At 43.0% G+C, this 21,377-nt stretch overlaps 1 protein-coding gene across 1 annotated transcript in view; it reads left to right on the top strand.

Moving 5' to 3' along the window:
• sdhaf3 (succinate dehydrogenase complex assembly factor 3) overlaps nucleotides 1-21,107 on the top strand; it is a 44,317-nt gene extending 23,210 nt beyond the window's left edge. The window contains exon 2 of the mRNA XM_080207789.1: nucleotides 20,816-21,107. Coding sequence (XP_080063915.1) covers nucleotides 20,816-20,998 — 183 coding nt within the window. The 3' untranslated portion in view covers nucleotides 20,999-21,107. The remainder of the gene's footprint in view (nucleotides 1-20,815) is intronic.
• The last annotated feature ends 270 nt before the right edge of the window (nucleotides 21,108-21,377 follow it).

Here is a 21,377-nt window from a genome sequence, read left to right as displayed (position 1 = left end):
ATGGGCATCGCTGGCTGACCAGCATTTGTTGCCATCCCTAGTTGCCCTTGAGAATCTATCCAGAGGAAATCTAATACCCACTTCCGATTGTATCTAATTGTTTCTTCAGCAGTTCCAAGATTTTTTTGTCTGCACTGCTCTATAACTCTGAATAAAGAATATCTTTTGGTCATGGTTATCTTTTAGTACATTTAATTTGTATATATGTGCCTTGCACTACTTTGTCAATCTCATCTGAAATAACATTCTGGATTAGTTTTGTATATCCTTAATAATCTTGTACTACATGTATAGTTAAACACCCAGCTCTACTTGCTACTACTATTCTCGACTCCTTCATTGCTTCTGATTTGTCACGCTGATTTTCCAACATCTGGTAAGGTATGAACAGAAATCTCTTCCAGTATAACATTAGGAAAACAGAAGTCATTGTCTTTATTCCTTGTCACAATCTCTGCTCCCTAACCTAAAACTTCATTCCTTTCCATAGCCTCTATTTAAAACAGAACCAAAGTGCTTTGCAACTTTGTCATCTTATCTGACCCTGAGCTGAATTTTGAACCTCATATCCTCTTCATCACCAAGACTGCTTACTTCTCTCTCATAATATTGCCTAACTCTGCCCATGCTTGAGATTACTGCTGAAGCCCTTCTTGTGATTTTGTCTTCTCTAGACTTGACTATTCCAGGGCTTTCTTTGCAGAATGGGAGCCCAACTTGAGCTCATCCAAAAACCTGCTGTCTATCTATTGGCTTGCTTTGATTTTAAAACTGTCATCTTTGATTTGTTTCTCTATGTCCTCAGATGCACAGACTGATTTGTACTTAGTTTGCCAATTTTAACTGAGCAGTAGAAAGGACAGAAAAACAACTGGCATTTAAATGGCACTCCACTCACAGCTAGACACCCCAAGATGCTTCACAGAAAGATAGTAAAACAAAATTTGACGTACAGTCACATAGGAGATATTAGGACAGGTGACCTAAAACTTCTTCAAATAGGTGTTAAGGAGCACCATAAAGGAGATAAAGGTAGAACGATGATAAGGCTTAGAGAAGAAATTCTAGAGCTGACTGCTATTATTGGATAAGGGATTGGGGAGGTGAGGGAGGGACAAATTACATGCCCCATGCCTAATTGACATTCACCCTCAGTCCAGAATGGCATGCATTCCTGGGCAGTATGGTACAAGAGGAACAGATTTGACTGTGTAACACTGTAATAGCCCCACAGTTGAACAGGAACCCCCACAACTACAAGAGCAATCCATGGATAACAACTGTCACCAATGAAATGTAACCCAGTGTGAATAATTACCTTCTAGAGCAAAGAGAGAAAAATGAAATCAGTAACAGAAAAATATAAATATTACAATAAGCTAAAATTTATGGAGATTTGTAGTACGGCAATGTTTGTCATTTTCTATTTGATTTTTGTCCTATTACTACACTCCGTTTTATTTAAAATTAATAACAGTACAGTACACTGAGCATTTGTGAAATGGCAAACTTTGCTTTGCACTGGTGATTCCCCAGAATACAAACTCTTAGCGTTTGTATTGCCTTCAGATGCAACTTCTGTCAGTAAAAGCAGAATTATTAAATGGAAAGTGGGCAGCAGGGATACATAATACTTTGTCTTTAAAAGATCTTAGGTGGCTTGGTAACATTCATGCCACACAAATGCCAGGCAATAACCAAACCCAACAAAAAATAAATTAACCATTATCCCTTGACAGCAACCGGTACGGTTGACTTTCCTACCAACAAGATACCGGGGATCACCATTGGCCTGAAAATAAACTGGACCATTTATATAAATATTGATACTGAAAGAGCAGATCAAAGATAAGGAACAATGTTGCAAGCACCTTAGCACATGATTTTCTGCAAGCCTGTCCATAAGATACAAATTAGGATTGTTAGACGATTTGGAGGAGGGGGCTGAGTGTAGGGTAACAAAATTTGCTGATGACACGAAGATGAGTGGAAAAGTGAATTGCATGGAGGATGCGGAAAGTCTGCAGAGAGATCTGGATAGTGAGTGAGTGGGCGAGGACCTGGCAGATGGAGTATAACGTTAGTAAATGTGAGGTTATCCACTTTGGAAGAAATAATAGTAGGATGGAATATTATTTAAATGGTGAAAAGTTGCAGCATGTGCAGAGGGACCTGAGGGTCCTTGTGCACGAATCACAAAAACTCAGTCTGCAGGTGATCAAGAAGGCAAATGGAATGTTGGCCTTTATCGCGAGGGGGATAGAATATAAAAGCAGGGAGGTCTTGCTGCAAGGCACTGGTGAGGCCCCAACTGGAGTACTGTGTGCGGTTTTGGTCCCCTTATTTGTGAAAGGATGTATTGGCCTTGGAGGGAGTGCAGAGAAGGTTCATCAGGCTGATACTGGAGATGAGGGGGTTGGCTTATGAGGAGAGATTAAATAGACTGGGCCTGTACTCGTTGGAGTTTAGAAGGCTGAGGGGGGATCTTATAGAGACTTACAAGATAATGAAGGGGCTTAATAGGGTCGAGGTAGAGAGATTCTTTCCACTTAGAAAGGAAACCAGAACTAGAGGGCACAGCCTCAAAGTAAGCGGGGGGGAGGTGAGCTGCAGTTCAGAACAGAGTTGAAGAAGAGCTTCTTCTCTCAGAGGGTGGTGAATCTCTGGAATTCTCTGCCCATTGAAGTGGTGGAGGCTACCTCGTTGAATATGTTTAAGTCAGGGGTAGATAGATTTCTGATAGACAAGGGAATTAAGGGTTATGGGGAGCAGGCGGGTAAGTGGAACTGATCCACTTCAGATCAGCCATGATCTTATTGAATGGCGGGGCAGGCTCGAAGGGCTAGATGGCCTACGCCTGCTCCTATTTCTTTGGCGAATGGGATGCTGGCCTTCATAGCGAGGGGGATTGAATATAAAAGTAGGGAGGTCTTGCTGCAGCTGTATAGGGCATTGGTGAGGCCGCAGCTGGAGTACTGTGTGCAGTTTTGAGTGCCGCACCTGCGCAAAGATATTTTGGCCTTGGAGGGAGTGCAGAGGAGGTTTACTCGGCTGATACCGGAGTTAAGGGGGTTGAGCTATGAGGAGACGCTGAATAAACTACGCTTGTACTCGTTAGAGTTTAGAAGAATGAGGGGAGATCGCATTGAGACATATAAGATGATGAATGGGATGGATAGGATAGAGGTGGAGAGACTCTTCCCGCTCAAAAAAGACAGTAGGACTAGGGGGCACAGCCTCAAGATAAAGGGGGGGGCGGTTTAGAACGGAGTTGAGGAGGAACTTCTTCACTCAAAGGGTGGTGAATCTCTGGAATTCTCTGCCCGTTGAAGTGGTGGAGGCTGCCTCGCTAAATATTTGTAAGAAGCAGGTTGATGGGTTTTTGATAAGAGAGGGGATTAAGGGTTATGGGGAGAGGGCGGGAAAGTGGAACTGAGCCACGACAGATCAGCCATGATCTTATTGAATGGCGGGGCAGGTTCGAAGGGCCAGATGGCCTACTCCTGCTCCTATTTCTTATGTTCTTATGTTACGGAAGACTTTCCAGTTGCTGAGATGTGAACAGCAGTAACACAGACACCAATTTAAGGTGAATGGCAAAAGAATCCAAGATAACACGGGGAAAAACATTTTTACGTGCTGCGTCATTAGGATCTGAGATGTACTGGCTAGGAGTGTAGTGGAAATCATGACTTTCAAAAGTGAATTGTATAAGAATCTGAAGAGAAAAGAAAATTAGAGTTATGAGGAAAAAGGCATTGGGGATGGTGAGGTGATGGAGAGAGACTAGCTGAGCTGCACTTGCAGAGAGCTGGCATGGGGTAAAATGTTCCATGAAGTGCCTCAATATCAAACTTTATTTGACAATTGCTCCTTTGAAGCAGTCTTGGAATATGTTACTCTGTTAAAGATTATTTTAAATACAAGTTGGTAGTATTGTTGGATATCTCCAGAACACCTGTCAAGCTCTACCTTTCCAAACTGAAAATTTCAGGTTTCTGAAAGCATGCCACTGATTCAGATCCCCAAGATGGGGGAGAAAGCTTGCAGTTTCTGTATTGTAATAGCTCTTATTTCTCATTTGTTATCAGATTAATTTAATCTAATAAAGCTCCTTTCAAGTTTTGGGATGTTGTTGATCGGACCTGAATATAATAATCAGGGTGTGTTTGACCTGAAAACTAATAGTGTTGGCTCATTACTCACTCTAACCCTATAGATTGTTTTAGTTATGTAATTCAATATTGGTCTTGTTGATAGCTAATCTATACTGGTTAGCCAAATTTAGTAGTCAGTACACCAAGATTTGTAAATTTCTCTCAACTTGCCTTAGCGATTTCAGCACCACAAAGAGAATGCACTTTCATTTTTTCTGCTTTCTATTTCTATATTGTTTGTTCTTCCTACTCACTATCATATCTAACTCATTGAAATATTGCCAGATATTAGTTTGGCAACTTCTGTAACTTTGAACAAGTTTGAAATACATAAGGTGAATTCGTCCTGAAACCAACCAAAGATGGAAGTGAAAAATTCAAGAAGGGTCACCTTGTACATATTAGCTTATATTATGGCTATTGCATATGCTATTGCCATAATAACAATTGCCACTGGTTAGTACTGCTACCTCATAGCACCAGGGACCCAGGTTCAATTCCAGCCTCAGATTATTGTATGTGTGGAGTTTGCATGTTCTCCCTACATCTGCGTGGGTTTCCTCCCACACTCCAAAGATATGCATGTTGGGTGGATTGCTTATTAGTGTTAGGGGGATTAGCAGGGTAAATACGTGAGGTCATGGGGTCAGGCCTGGATGGGATTGTTGTTGGTGCAGGTTCATTGGGTCAAATAGCCTCCTTCTGCACTGTAGAGATTCTGTGGATCTGTTGTTCAATTCATGACTCCCATGCTGCAGGTCAAAGCTATTGAACCAATGAAAATGGGATATATTTGAACTCGGTATGGAGTTCAAATGGCCCTGTTGTGTTAGGGTTTCTCTCCAATGAACCCCTAATGGATTCTGCCTTTTGCCTGCTGGCAAATCAGAGCACTATTTCAGCGTTCAAGTCCTGCTTGCCATTTCAAAGGTCCACAAAGTCTTCCTGACTCAGTGAATTTGGGAAAGGTATCAAGCCCCAACATTTGGAAGTGAGTTTACTTTTTGTGTAAATAGACTTATATACATATAACACTTCTTCACATCCCCTGGATGTACCAAAGTATCTTCAGTGAATTAGTTTTGTAGGCATATATGGTAGTCAATCCGTACATATCACTAATCCACAAACTACAATTTAGATAAATGACCGGTCAATCCTTTTCATTTGGTACTGGTTTAAAAGAATCTGGGCCCGAACACCAGATAAAAGTGCAGGTCATCAAATAGTGCCATTGGATTTTTTATATCCACCTGAATGAGCAGACACACAGCTTAAGGTTTCATTGAAGTGATGACACCAATAACAATGCAATTCAGTGCTCTAGTACTGCACTGATGTGTTGTTTTAGATTATGAGTTCAAGTTTGGATTCGTGAGTCAGATGCTGCCAGTGAGTGAGGCTAAATTGTCTTGCTGCTTTTTGCTTTTCACTTTTGTTACTCTGTTACTGTGCTTTAACACCAATATTGCGGATATACTGCTGTGTTCACATGCAGCAAAACGAGATCTTAGCATGCAATATGACAAATGAGTATAGCAAATATCAACGATAACCACATCATTTTTTTATTATCATTACAAATGAGAGGAATGCTGCCCATGCACATAGTGGTAAAGAAAGAAAAAGGCATTCAGAGCAAATAATTAATATAGGAATTAGCCTCTTTGCATGTGCAAATGGGCGGCCTAAAGCTTCCTTGTAAAATCAGTTTGCCCTGAACATCTGGCCAAATGTGTTCAGGAGAATTTAGTTGACCTGTAGTTTAATGAGTGGTACTTGAAAGGGGTCAGCACTCCTATTCTCTCTCTCCCTTTCTCCAGGACAGGTTTTGAAAACTGATAGGTTGAGTTTTTACATTACTACATTCAATTCTACAAGGCTATCCAATTGGGCCCATCATTGGAACTGGGAGAGAAAGGAGTGGATGAGTCAGAATATTATGGGCATGGAGCATACCAGGTAATTGGAGCCGTGGCCTATGGGACTGGGTGCACATTGGGGTAATAATCTTAAGAAATGCTCCAAGAAGTACTAAACACAGATTTTTAGCACTTAGCATGCCTGTCAGCACCCCCTATCTTAGATCAGCTGTTGGGTGACCCCTAAGCTTACTATTGAGTTTAAATCGCAGTGCTAGTGATGTTATCAGGTCACAACTTTTTAATGCTAATTATACATTCATTTACTTGTTGTACAAGCCTAGTCGATGGACGGTGGCAGGAGTGGAGCAAACAGTGCATGATCCCACTATTTTAGCCCTGTCCTGTCTGAAATGTGGAGGAGGATTTAGAGTTGAGATTAATGTGTGAAGGAAAGGTAATTGGTCCTTTCTGGGAGTCATTCCCTATTGTACTAAATATTTGAAGCTTTGGAAGCCCTTAACGGCGTTATGCCAGATTTTGCAGGTCTGAGTTCCTTCAAAGGTATAAAGGGAGGAACATCCTAGGCAAGTACATGAAGTCCGAACACACCTTGCTTTCCTGACATGGCTCCTTGGATTTTCCCTGGGTATTGTTGATCGGAGTGCTTGCCCAAAATTGATATTTTGGTTATATTGTATAGCTTTTAATTGACCTCTGAAATCTCTTGACTAATTATGACTGCTTGTTCTATCAGTACCGGAGTGACTATTGTATCTAATCCACAAATCAATCTGCAATTGCATTTTGGCAGTGGGAACTCATCTAGAACTACTGCTTCCATTTTTAAAATTAGGAAACTCTTGATTTGTTTGAACTATAGCAAATATTTTTGTTTGTAGGCATGCACAGTTGACATTAGTTATCATAATCAATTTAAACAGAAAACTCAATTCCATCTGTAGATTAAATCCTGTCACACTCAGGACCATAGATAATCCACTTCAACTCCAGAATTTATAAATTGAGAATTGGAAAATTTATAATTTTAATGGTGCTGGATGATGCATTACTATATTCTCAAATTAGGTTACTATAATAACTAGCAGCATGTTATGAATGCTTGACTATAAATTAATCTGATGTCATGTCTGCAAACCATTTACTGCCAATTTAATTCACTATCATTGATTTGACATTGCAATGGCATTCTTTCTTGTTTCTTTTTTTTTGTCGTGTAAAGTCATCTACGGAAGAGAAATGACTGCCATTTGGCAGTATTCTGACTTTCGGATAACAGTATTTTGCTCTTTTAATTTTTTTCCCTGACCTCTGCTTCCCCTCAGTTGCAACTGCCTGCAATGCTGCCAAAGGAGAGAATCTCAAAGTCTTATAAATCCTCTACCAATAATTAGGCTGGGAGAAGATTCACAGGAGCCACCACTTATCCCAGCAGGGCATACTCTGCTGTTGCCCATTTGGTGGAACTGTATGGTTTGGCAGGGAAAGAATGGAGGAACAATAGGGAGACCAGCAATCCCATCAGCACAGGCAGTCTCCGGGTGCACAGGGATGCAGCAAAGGGCAATGAGGCGCAACTCACAGCATTGGGTATTCCAAACAAGAATTAGGTTCCTTGATAGGCCTGAGCAGCAATGTTGCTAATAAACAAAGAAATAACTGATGCATGTAAAAATAGTACAGCAATTATCATGGGGGATTTTAATCTACATATTAATTGGTCAAACCAGGCCGATCAAGGCAGCCTTGAGGAGGAGTTCATTAGAATGTATCCGCGATAGCTTCCTTGAACAGTATGTAATGGAATCGACAAGGGAGCATGCTATTCTAGATCTGGTCCTGTGTAATGAGATGGGAAAAATTAATGATTTTGCAGTTAAGGATCCTCTTGGAAGAAGCAATCACAGAATGGTTGAATTTAAAATACAGATGGAGCATGAGAAGGTAAAACCCAATTCCAGTGTCTTGTGCTTAAACAAAGTAGACTACAATGGGACGAGGGAGGAGTTGGCTAAAGTAGACTGGGATCAAAAACTTCATGGTGGGACAATTGAGGAACAGTGGAGGACTTTCAAAGCGATCTTTCACAGTGCTCAGAAAAAATATATACCAGTGATAAGGAAGGACTGTAGAAAAAGAGATAATCAGCCCTGGATATCTAAGGAAATAAAGGAGGGTATCAAATTGAAAGAAAATGCATACGAAGTGGCAAAGATTAGTGAGAACCTAGAAGATTTGGACATCTTTAAAGGTCAGCAGAAAGCCACGGAAAAAGCTATAAAGAAAGGTAAGATGTATTACGAGAGTAAACTAGCTCAGAATATAAAAACAGATAGCAAAAGTTTTTACAAATATATAAAACAAAAAAGAGTGGCAAAAGTAAACATTCTATCTTTAGAGGACGATAAGGAGGATGTAATAACTGGAAATAAGAAAATGGCTGAGGCATTGACCAGATATTTTGTGTCGGTCTTCACAGTGGAAAACACAAATAACATGCCAAAAATTGATGGCAGGAAGGCTTTGGCAGGTAAGAACCTAGAAACTATCATTATCACGTAAGAGGTAGTGCTGGACAAGTTAATGGGGCTAAAGGTGGAAAAGTCTCCGGTCTTCATGGAATGCATCCCAGGGTACTAAAAGAGATGGCAGGAGAAATAGCAAATGCATTAGTGGTAATTTACCAAAATTCCCTGGACTCTGGGGTAGTTCCTTCAGGTTGGAAAACAGCAAATGTGACGCCACTGTTTAAAAGAAGAGGTAGACAAAAGGCAGGTAACTGTAGGCCTGTTAGCTTAACTTCTGTAGGAGGGAAAATGCTTGAATCTATCATCAAGGAAGAAATAATGAGACATCTGGATATAGATTGTCCCATTAGTAAGATGCAGCATGGGTTCATGAACGACAGGTCATGTTTGAGTAATTTCGTGGAATTCTTTGAGAACATTACATGTGTAGTGGACAATGGGGAACCTGTGGATGTGGTGTATCTGGATTTCCAGAAGGCATTTGACAAGGTGCCACACCAAAGATTGCTACATAAGATAAAGGTGCACAGTGTTATATTATTAGCATGGATAGAGGATTGGTTAACAGAAAGCAAAGAGCGGGGATAAATGGGTGTTTTTCTGGTTGGTGATCAGTGACTAGTGGTGTGCCTTGGGACTGCAATTGTTTACAATTTACATGGATGATTTGGAGTTGGGGACCAAGTATAGTGTGTCAGAATTCGCACATGTCACTAAGATGGGTGGAAGAGCAAAGTGTGCAGAGGACGCTGAAAGTCTGCAAAAGGATATAGATGATCTAAGTGAGCAGGCAAGGGTCTGGCCAATGGAGTACAATGTTGGTAAATGTGAGGTCATCCATTTTGGTAGGAATAACAGCAAAATGGACTATTATTTAAATGGTAAAAAATTGCAGCATGCTGTTGTGCAGAGGACTTGGTGGCCTTGTGCAGGAATCTCAAGGAGTTGGTTTGCAGGTGCAGCAAGTAATTAAGAAGGCAAATAGAATTTTGTCCTTCATTGCTAGAGGGATGGAGTTTAAAAACAGTGAGATTATGTTGCAACTGTATAAGGTGCTGGTGAGGCCACACCTAGAGTACTGTGTACAGTTTTGATCTCCTTACTTTAGAAAGGATGTACTGACACTGGAGGGGATGCAGAGGAGATTCACTAGGTTGATTCCAGAGTTGAGAGAGTTGGCTTATGAGGAGAGACTGAGTAGAAGACTCAGTTTCTCATTGGAATTCAGAAGAATGAGGGGAGTTCTTACAGAGACATATAAGATTATGAAGAGAATAGATAGGATAGAAGCAGGGAAGTTATTTCCACTGACGGGTGAAACTAGAACTAGGGGGCATAGCCTTAAACTAAGGGGAAGCAAATTTAGGACTGAGTTGAGGAGGAGCTTCTTCACACAAAGGGTTGTGAATCTGTGGAATTCCTTGCCCAATGAAGCGGTTGAGGCTACCTCATTCAATGTTTTTAAGGCAAGGATAGGTAATTTTCTGAACAGTAAAGGAATTAAGGGTAATGGTGAACATGTGAGTAAGTGGAGCTGAGTCCACAAAAAGATCAGCCATGAAATTATTGAATGGCAGAGCAGGCTTGAGGGGCCACATGGCCTACTCCTGCTCCTAGTTCTTATGTTTTTATGTTCTTATGTTTTTGTGTTTTTATGTTTTTATGTTTTTACCTAATGAATGCGCCTTACAAAGGCATATTGTGTTTGATATGTGCACTCTCCTCACCCATCTCTCCTACTCGAAATTATTTGTAAAACTGTATGTGCACAGCATATATTGGAAAAGTGGAATTGGCCATGAGTTGGTAGTTATCTAGGAACATGGCGAATCCTGCCTTTTGAAGGCAGAACTGTATTGCAAGAGGAGGGGAAAGATGAAATTTTTTTTTGGGAAAAAAGGGGGCTTTGTTTAAAAAAACAATTTCATCTTTCCCCTCCTAATTTTTTAGTGGGGCGGGCCGGGAGTATCATGTGTCGGTCAATTTGCGGGATTTGCGTATGCGTTCCTGATCCCTGCACATCCCCCAGCGCTAGATATCCGGCGCAGTCGGGACCATGCTGGAAACTGACGGGAACAGCAGATAAGTCATTTTATAATGTATTTTTAATCTTATTTTAAATGTGTTTGTCAGGCGAGGACTGAAGTCTCTGGACCTGTTAGCATTTCCCATCCTGCCAGTACAATTTCACTCCCCGCTTTCGGGGAACTAGCAGCCCAACCCTGCTTGGAGTGAAGGGGCAGCAATTGGGGACCCCCAAGGGCATGGGCACCCTGGCAGTAAAAAGCCTGACAACAACAGGTTTAAGTCCAACCGATTTATTTGATAGTACACTCACTAGCTTTCAGGTTAGTCCCTTTGTCAGGTGAATGGAGAGTTCTGGCCTCAGACAGAGCGTATAAAGCACAGACAGTTTACCGATTACTGACTAGAATGCGAATCTTTACACCTAACCTGCTGTTCAAGTCTTGAAGTGGCCGACAATGTGAGTGGAAGAAGCACTGATCACAGGTTAAAGAGATGTGTATTGTCTCCAAACAGTACAATAAGTGAGGTTTTGCAAACCCAGGCAAGTCACGGGGGTTACAGATAGTGCGACATGAACCCAAGATCCTTGTTGAGACTGTCCTCGTGTGCAGAACTTGGCTATCAGTCTCTGCTCAGCGACTCTGCGCTGTCGTGTGTCATGAAGGCCGCCTTGGAGAATGCTTACCCGAAGGTCAGAGGCTGAATGCCCGTGACCACTGAAGTGTTCGCCAACAGGAAGGGAACAGTCTTGCCTGGTGATTGTCGAGCGATGTTCATTCATCTGTTGTCGTAGCATCTGCATGGTCTCCCCAACGTACCATGCTTCGGAACATCCTTTCTTGCAACGTATCAGGTAGACAACGTTGGCCGAGTTGCAAGAGTATTTACCGTGTACCTGGTGGATGGTATTCTCACGTGTGATGATGTCATCTGTGCCGATGATCCGGCATGTCTTGCAGAAGTTGCTGTGGCAGGGTTGTGTGGTATTGTGGTCACTGTTCTCCTGAAGGCTGGGTAGTTTGCTGCAAACAATGGTCTGTTTGAGGTTGAATGGTTGTCTGAAAGCAAGAAGTGGGGGTGTGGGGATGGCCCTGACGAGATGTTCGTCTACATCAATGAAGACTCTGGAGAAGATGTCGTAGCTTCTCCACTCCGGGGAAGTACTGGTAGACGAAGGGTACTCTGTCCACCGTGTCCCATGTTTGTCTTCTGAGGAGATCGGTGCGGTTTTTTGCTGTGGCTCATCGGAACTGTCGATCTATGAGTCGAGCGCCTTATCCTGCTCTTATGAGGGCATCTTTCAGTGTCCGGAGGTGTCTGTCACGATCTTCCTCATCTGAGCAAATCCTGTGTATATGGAGGGCTTGTCCATAGGGGATGGCTTCTTTAACATGTTTAGGGTGGAAGCTGGAGAAGTGGAGCATTGTAAGATTGTCTGTGGGCTTGCGGTACAGTGAGGTGCTGGGGTGACCGTCCTTGATGGAGATGCGTGTGTCCAAGAATGCAGCTGATTCTGGGGAATAGTCCATGGTGAGTCTGATGGTGGGATGGAACTTGCTGATGTCCTCATATAGGTGTTTCAGTGATTGTTCTCCATGAGGCCAAAGGAGGAAAATGTCATCGATGTATCTAGTGTATAGCATCGGTTGAAGATTCTGTGCGGTGAAGAAGTCTTGTTCGAACCTGTGCATGAAGATGTTGGCATATTGAGGTGCGAATTTGGTCCCCATAGCTGTTCCATGTGTCTGGATGAAAAACTGGTTGTTGAAGGTGAAGATGTTGTGGTCCAGGATAAAGCGGATGAGTTGTAAAATTGCATCTGGAAACTGGCAGTTGTCGGCATTGACTACTGAGGCAGTCGCAGCAATGCCATCATTGTGGGGAATGTTGATGTAGAGTGCCGAGACATCCATTGTGACGAGGAGTGTCCCTGGTTCAACTGCTCCATGTGTGCTGAGTTTCTGTAGGATGTCCATAGTGTCGCGACAAAAGCTGGGGGTTCTTTGTACAGTGGGTTTCAGGATGCCCTCAATGTAGCTGGAGAGGTTCTCACAGAGTCCCATTGCCTGATATGATGGGGTGGCCAGGTGTGTTTGCCTTGTGTATCTTTGGGAGGCAGTAGAGATCTCCAACGCGGTGAGTACGTGGAATGAGAGCACGGAGGGTGCTCTGAAGGTCTGGATCAAAGGTCTTGATCAGATTGTTGAGTTGACGAGTGTGTTCTTTGGTCGGATCTGTGGGTAACTGTCTGTAGTGTTCCTCATTGTTTAGTTGTCGGTATACTTCTTTACAGTAATCTGTTGTGTTCAGTATGATGATGGCCCCTCCTTTGTCTGCTGGTTTGATGACAATGTTGCGGTTGGTCTTGAGAGCGTGGATAGAGGATTGGCTGTCTAATAGGAGGCAGAGAGTTGGTATTAATGGGTGGTATTCGGATTGGTGGTTGGTGACTAGTGGAGTGCCCCAGGGATCGGTGCTGGGGCCTCAGCTATTTACCATTTATATAGATGATCTGGAGGAGGGGGCTGAGTGTAGGGTATTGAAATTTGCTGATGACACAAAGATGAGTGGAAAAGCAAATTGTACGGAGGGTGTGGAAAGTCTGCAGAGGGATCTAGATAGGCTAAGCGAGTGGGCGAGGACCTGGCAGATGGAGTACAATGTTAGCAAGTGTGAGGTTATCCACTTTGGCAGGAATAATAGTAGGAGGGATTACTATTTAAAAGGCGAAAAGCTGCAGCATGCTATGGTGCAGAGGGACGTGGGGGTCCTTGTGCATGAGTCACAAAAACCCAGCCTGCAGGTGCAGCAGGTGATCAGGAAGGCAAATGGGATGCTGGCCTTTATAGCGAGGCGGATTGAATATAAAAGCAGGGAGGTCTTGCTGCAACTGTACAGGGCACTGGTGAGGCTGCAGCTCGAGTACTGTGTGCAGTTTTGGTCGTCGCACTTGCGCAAGGATATTTTGGCCTTGGAGGGAGTGCAGAGGAGGTTCACTAGGCTGATACCGGAGATGAGGGGGTTGAGCTATGAAGAGAGGCTGAATAGACTGGGTTTGTACTCATTGGAGTTTAGAAGGATGAGGGGGGATCTTGAAGAGACGTATAAGATAATGAAGGGGATGGATAGGGTAGAGATAGAGAGATTCTTCCCACTGAGAAAGGAGAGCAGGACTAGAGGGCACAGCCTCAAGGTAAGTGGGGGGGGGGGGGGGGGGGGGGGGCGGCAGTTTAGAACGGAGTTGAGGTGGAACTTCTTCACTCAAAGGGTGGTGAATCTCTGGAATTCTCTGCCCGTTGAAGTGGTGGAGGCTACCTCGCTAAATATATTTAAGACACGGGTAGATAGGTTTTTGGTAGGCAAGGGAATTAAGGGTTATGGGGAGAAAGCGGGAAAGTGGAACTGAATCACTTCAGATCAGCCATGGTCTTATTGAATGGCGGGGCAGGCTAGATGGCCTACTCCTGCTCCTATTTCTTATGTTCTTACAATACCACACAACCCTGCCACTGCAACCTCTGCAAGACATGCCAGATCATCGACACGAATGACATCATCACACGTGAGAATACCATCCACCAGGTAACAGTAAAAACTCTTGCAACTCAGCCAATGTTGTCTACCTGATACGTTGCAAGAAAGGATGTCCCGAAGCATGGTACATGAAGACGCTACGACAACAGATGAATGAACATCGCTCGACAATCACCAGGCAAGACTGTTCCCTTCCTGTTGGCAAACACTTCAGTGGTCACGGGCATTCAGCCTCTGACCTTCGGGTAAGCATTCTCCAAGGCGGCCTTCACGACACACGACAGCGCAGAGTCGCTGAGCAGAGACTGATAGCCAAGTTGCGCACACATGAGGACGGTCTCAACAAGGATCTTGGGTTCATGTCGCACTATCTGTAACCCCCGTGACTTGCCTGGGTTTGCAAAACCTCACTTACTGTACTGCCTGGAGACAGTACACATCTCTTTAACCTGTGATCAGTGCTCCTTCCACTCACATTGTCGGCCACTTTAAAACTTGAACAGCAGGTTAGGTGTAAAGATCTGCATTCTAATCAGTAATCTGTAAACTGTCTGTGCTTTATATGCTCTGTCTGAGGCCAGAACACTCCATTCACCTGACGAAGGGACTAACCCTAAAGCTAGTGAGTGTACTATCAAATAAAAGTCTGACAAATTTACTGGAGTTCTATGAGGATGTGTCTAGGGCGGTGGATAGAGGAGAGCCGGTGGATGTGGTCTTTCTGGATTTTCAGAAGGCATTTGACAAAGTACCTCACAAGAGGTTATTGCAGAAGGTCGAGGGACATGGAGTTGGGGGTAGGGTGTTAGCGTGGATAGAGGATTGGTTGTCAAATAGGAGGCAGAGAGTGGGGGTCAACGGGTGCTATTCGGATTGGCGGATGGTGACTAGTGGAGTGCCCCAGGGGTCGGTGCTGGGGCCTCAGCTTTTTACCATTTATATAGATGATCTGGAGGAGGGAACCGAGTGTAGGGTGTCGAAATTTGCTGATGACACCAAGATTGGGGGAACGGCAAATTGTGCGGAGGGTGTGGAGAGTCTGCAGAAGGATCTAGATAGGCTGGGCGAATGGGCCAGGAAATGGCAAATGGAATTTAATGTTGGCAAGTGTGAGGTGGTCCACTTTGGTAGGAATAATGGTAGGAAGGACTATTACTTACGGGGCGAAAAACTGCAGCAGGTGACGGTGCAGAGGGACCTCGGGGTCCTTGTGCATGAGTCGCAAAAACCCAGCTTGCAGGTGCAGCAGGTGGTCAGGAAGGCGAATGGGATGCTGGCCTTCATAGCGAGGGGGATTGAATATAAAAGTAGGGAGGTCTTGCTGCAGCTGTATAGGGCATTGGTGAGGCCGCAGCTGGAGTACTGTGTGCAGTTTTGGGCGCCGCACCTGCGCAAAGATATTTTGGCCTTGGAGGGAGTGCAGAGGAGGTTTACTAGGCTGATAACGGAGTTGAGGGGGTTGAGCTATGAGGAGAGGCTGAATAAACTAGGCTTGTACTCGTTGGAGTTTAGAAGAATGAGGGGAGATCTCATTGAGACGTATAAGATGATGAATGGGATGGATAGGATAGAGGTGGAGAGACTCTTCCCGCTCAAAAAAGACAGTAGGACTAGGGGGCACAGCCTCAAGATAAAGGGGGTGCGGTTTAGAACGGAGTTGAGGAGGAACTTCTTCACTCAAAGGGTGGTGAATCTCTGGAATTCTCTGCCCGTTGAAGTGGTGGAGGCTGCCTCGCTAAATATTTTTAAGACGCGGGTTGATGGGTTTTTGATAAGAGAGGGGATTAAGGGTTATGGGGAGAGGGCGGGAAGGTGGAACTGAGCAGCGACAGATCAGCCATGATCTTATTGAATGGCAGGGCAGGCTCGAAGGTCTAGATGGCCTACTCCTGCTCCTATTTCTTATGTTCTTATGTAAATCGTTTGGACTTAAACCTGGTATTGTCAGACTTTTTACTGTGTTTACCCCAGTCCAACGCCGGCACATCCACATCACTGTGGCAGTGCCAGCCTGTGCCCTGGCACTGACCCAGACGCAAAGTGCCCATGCACAGGGGCATGTGGTAGAGCCAAGGGCATGATGCCTGCTGGCAGCAGGGCCTAGGGGGTGATCAGTGGGAGTGGGTGTCCTACTGCTGCTCTGCATTGGGATCATTTGGGGATGGAGGGAGGCTAGCGATCAGAGCAGGCTGGGCGAGGGTGATCTGCCAGGGGATGGGGGTGATTTCCAGGAGGGGGTGGAGATCATCAATCGTTTCCCATTGGTTGGGGGAGGAAGAGAGCCCCTGATGATTATGTGAGTGGAAGGGGATTTGGGGAAAAACCTCCAATGATTGGATGCGTTGGGGGTTCAGTTTCAGTACTGATCAGTCTGCCCTTTAAAGATTATGCCCCAATCTCTCTGGAGCTAGCCTTGCCTTCCAATATTTCTGGCCTTCATATATCAGTCTTTTGTATTTGAGGCAAATTTTCCACAAATCAAAGCCTTATTAAAAAGTTGTCTTTGGAAAAACTTTAGTGCTCTCTGAAAATGTATGGGAGACCAGATGAACTGGTAATTAAGATTGTTTTGTGTGTGCTTGTCTGTTAATTGGTGCTATACTCAAGTTGTTATCTGTGGTTAATTTCCTGAATAGGTGGTTTTAATAGCTATTTAAATCACTTTCATACCTTTTTATAAACTAGATTACAATGAAATTTTGGGATAAGTTTGTGAAAACATTGGAAATTAGAACATTTAAGATACAACTTTCATCAGAACAAAATTGTTCACTTGGTCATTTTAACCATGGCCATATTAGCATCATGTTCTCTGGTTTTCTTCAAACTTCCCAGAGTTCACATTTCACTGTTATTCATCCATCTGATTTTTCTTCTTCCTCTCGTTTTAATCTTTATTTTCTCCTTCAGTCGATGTCAAGACAAGGCTGTTGGGTCTTTGTTTCCAATATCTGTATTTAGTTATCTTTCTCTAACTGTACTCAGAAACCATTCAGATTCAAAGTACAAAAAGAGCAAAGAAAATTACAGCACAGGAACAGGCTTTTAGGCTTTCCAAACCTGCACCAACCATGCTGCCTGACTTAACTAAAGCCCCCTACCCTTCTGGGGACCATATCCCTCTATTCCCATCCTTTTCATGTATGTGTCCAAACGCCTCTTCAAACTCACTAGCGTATCTGCTTCCACTACCTTCTCCGGCAGCAAGTTCCAGGCACCCGCTACCCTCTGTGTAAAAAAAAAACACCTGCCTCGCATATCTCCTTTAAACCTTGCCCCTCAGACGTTAAATCTGTGTCTTAGTAATTGACTCTTCCACCCTGGGAAAAAGCCTCTGACTGTCCACTCTGTCCATGCCCCTTATAATCTTGTAGATTTCTATCAGATCATTCCTCAACCTCCATTGTTCCAGTGAGAACAAACCAAGTTTCTCCAACCTCTCCTCAAAGCTAACGCCCTCCATACTAGGCAACATCCTGGTAAATCTTTTCTGTACCCTCTCCAAAGCTTCTGCATTTTTCTGGTAGTATTGTGACCAGAATTGAACACTATATTCCAAGTGCGGCCTAACTAAGGTTCTATAAAGCTGCAACATGACTTGCCAATTTTTAAACTCAGTGGCCCGGCCGATGAAGGCAAGCATGCTGTATGCCTTCTTGATTACCTTTTCCACCTGCGTTGCCACTCTGTGACCTGTGTATCTGTACACCCAGATCCCTTTGCCTATCAATACTCTTTAAGCGTTCTGCCACTTACTGTTTCTTTCCTCTTTGAATTAGATCTTCCAAAATGTGTTACGTAACATTTGTCCAGATTAAACTCAATCTGCCATGTCTTGGTCCAAGCCTCCAACCGATTTATATCCTGCTGTATCCTTTGGTCCTCATTTCTATCTGCAAATCCACCAACCTTTGTGTCGTCCGCAAACTTACTAATCAAACCAGTTACGTTTTCCTCCAAATCATTTTTATATATATATATATATATATATCTGTATAAACTGTGTATGTTTATTGATGTCTTTTTTTTACATCCACACGTGATTCAGTCTGCCTTGTTGCCCAACAAAGGGCATACACACAGTGTGTCGTGCAAGGGCTGCTCTTGGATATTGCTTCGAGAGTTGCCTAGTGCTTCACGTCGTTAGTGTACACTTAAACTGGACCAGCTGACGGGCAACTTGCCAGCTTGGTGACTATCATTGTTTGCTGTGCAGATACATGGATTTGGGCCGGTGTCTGTGGGAGTTTGCACATTCTCCCCATGCTTGCTTGGGTTTTCTCCGGGTGCTCCGGTTTCCTCCCACACCCCAGAAACGTGCTCTTAGGCTGATTGGTGTTAACAAATTGTCCCTAACTTAGGCGTCCCTCAATCTGGATATAATTCGCTAAATTTGCACACCTTTATTGTGGCGTCCAGTAGGCATAGACAAAAGTCATAGGTAGAAGAGGGCACTCACTGAATGATAAAATGGCAGTGCGGGCTTGTAGGACCGAAGGTCCTGTTTCCTTTGCTGTTCTTTGTTCTTTGTATATTACAAATAGCAAAGATCCTTGCAGTGATCCCTGAGGAGTGCCACTTGTCACAGCCCTGCATTCAGAAACACTTCCTTCCACTGCAACCCTCTGTCTTCTATGACTGAGCCAGTTCTGTATCCACCTTGCCAGGTCAGCTCTGATCCCATGTGACTTTACCTTCTCCACCAGTCTGCCATGAAGGACCTTGTCAAAGGCCTTACTTAAGTCCATGTAGATAACATCCACTGCTCTACCCTCATCAATCATCTTCCTCACTTCCTTGAAAAACTCAATCAAGTTAGTGAGACATGACCTCCCCTTCACAAAACCATGTTGCCCCTTGCTAATCCATCCACTTATTTCCAAGTGGGAGTAAATCCTATCTCGAAGAATCCTGTCCAATAATTTCTCTACCACTGATGTAAGCCTCACCGGCCTGTAATTACCTGAATTATTCTTCCTACCCTTTGTAAATAAAGGAACAACATTGGCTATTCTTCAATCCTCTAGAACCTCCCCTGTAGTCAGTGAGGATACAAAGATTTCTCTCACGGCAGCAGCCTTGACCCCACTTGGAGTACTGTGCTCAGTTCTGGTCGCCTCATTACAGGAAGGATATGGAAGCTATAGAAAGGGTGTAGAGGAGATTTACAAGGATGTTGCCTGGATTAGGTGGCATGCCTTATGAGGATAGGTTGAGAGAGTTTGATCTCTTCTCCTTAGAGAGATGAAGGATAAGAGGTGACCTGATAGAGGTGTATAAGATGTTGAGAGGTATTGATCGTGTGGATTCTCAGAGGCTTTTTTCCCAGGGCTGAAATGGCTGCCACAAGAGGACACAGGTTTAGGCTGTTGGGGAGTAGGTACAGAGGAGATGTCAGGGGTAAGTTTCTCACTCAGAGGGTGGTGGGTGCGTGGAATCGGCTGCCGGCGGTGGTGGGTGGAGGCAGATTCGATAAGGTCTTTTGAGAGACTTTTAGATAAGTACATGGAACTTAATAAGATAGAGGGTTATAGGTAAGCCTAGCAGATAGGAATATGTTCAACACAACTTGTGGGCTGAAGGGCCTGCTGGTGCTGTAGTTTTTTTTATGTTCTGTGTTCAAAATTTTCTCCCTTGCCTCTCTCAGTATTTTGGGATATATCCCATCAGGCCCTGGGGACTTGTCTACCTTAATGTTTCTGAAGAACCCCAATACCACCATCTTGTTGATCTCAACATGACTCAGACTATTTACACACCCTTTCCCAGATTCATCATCCACCAAGTTCTTCTCTTTGGTGAATATTGACACAAAGTATTCATTTGATACCTTGCTCATTTCCTCTGGCTGCGTGCATAGATTCCTTCCCCCTGGTCCAACCCTCTCCCTGCTTACCTTCTTGTTCTTTTATATATGTATAAAAAGTCTTGGGGTTTTCCTTAATCCTGCTGGCCAATGATTTTTCATGACCCCTTTTAGCTCTCCTTACTTCTTGCTTAAATTTCTTTCTACTTTCTTTGTACTTCACATTTGCTTCATGTGTTCCCAGCCTCCTAGACTTGACAAATGCTTCCTTTTTCTCTTTGATTGGGTTAATTTTTTTTGTTATCCAAGGTTCCCAAAACTTGCCATACTTATCCTTCATCCTTACAAGAATAAAGGAATTCCTGAACTTCTACTCTTGATTGATACAAATCTAAACAAAAATGATTTAACTTTGAATTAATTCTGTCCATCAGCAATGTGATAGTAATTTAAATTTAAATAAACGTTTTTTTCAGAAATATCAATTTAATATAACATTTCCTTACAGCAGTTAGAAAAATAACTTATTAGCTGATGTAATTTTATTTACTATAAAATGTCAAATTGAAAATACAACTTAAACCAAGAGTTCATACATGTAGTATGAACAAGGTACTTGCTGCCAATATCCAAATAAAATAAAATATTAATAGTAGATTTCCTTTATGAAAGTTAATAAATGCAGTCTTTTACAGGAAGCTATGTTAACTTCTTTATGGAGAAACCAGTTTCTAATGGATTTGTGTGGGTCTTGATAAGTGTGGTTGGTGTTTTCAATCTCAGCCTGTTTCAAAAAATATCTTTATGCACGTTAGTAATGAGCATTTTTCATTTTAAGCTATAGACCTGTAATGTGCACTCTATTTTGTCTTTGCTCAGGCATATGCAGATCTCCTACAGGCACAAGCTACACAGAATGCCCACTTTGGAACTGATCTGACAGCAAATAAGCTAAATTACTTTCGTGAAGAACAGATTGGACAGTTATATGAGTTGATGCAGGAAACCACAAAACCTAATTTCCAATTCAGTAATCAAGATGATCCTCATCACAAGAAATAATTTGGTGACTACCAACAATAACTGCACTTAACGTTGGGAAACTGTACCTGTTATTCCTGCTTTCTATGTATTTTGTCTCTTTAGATGTAATAAAGTATGAAAATTTGAAGTGTAGTTTTCCTATATGTGGCAATATTTAACGACAAGCCCATTTGCTTTTACCGTGATAAACTGGACAGAAATTGATTTTCACAATATTTAATAAATGTGCTTCACAATAGTAATTAATTCCTCAATATTGAATCAGTTCTTCTGTACAACTATCAAAATTATAGGCCTAATTTTATATAAATATTTCCATCTAAATAAAGTTAACAATAATGCATGTAATCTTGATAAATTATGCAAATCAGTTTTGTTGAATGATATGCCAGTAAAT

The sequence above is a fragment of the Carcharhinus amblyrhynchos genome, chromosome 2, assembly GCF_965287045.1.
Source record: "Carcharhinus amblyrhynchos chromosome 2, sCarAmb.v2.hapA, whole genome shotgun sequence".
Classification (NCBI taxonomy): domain Eukaryota; kingdom Metazoa; phylum Chordata; class Chondrichthyes; order Carcharhiniformes; family Carcharhinidae; genus Carcharhinus; species Carcharhinus amblyrhynchos.
Note: the sequence above shows the minus strand (reverse complement) of the source record. Positions and strands in the feature narration are given on the sequence as shown.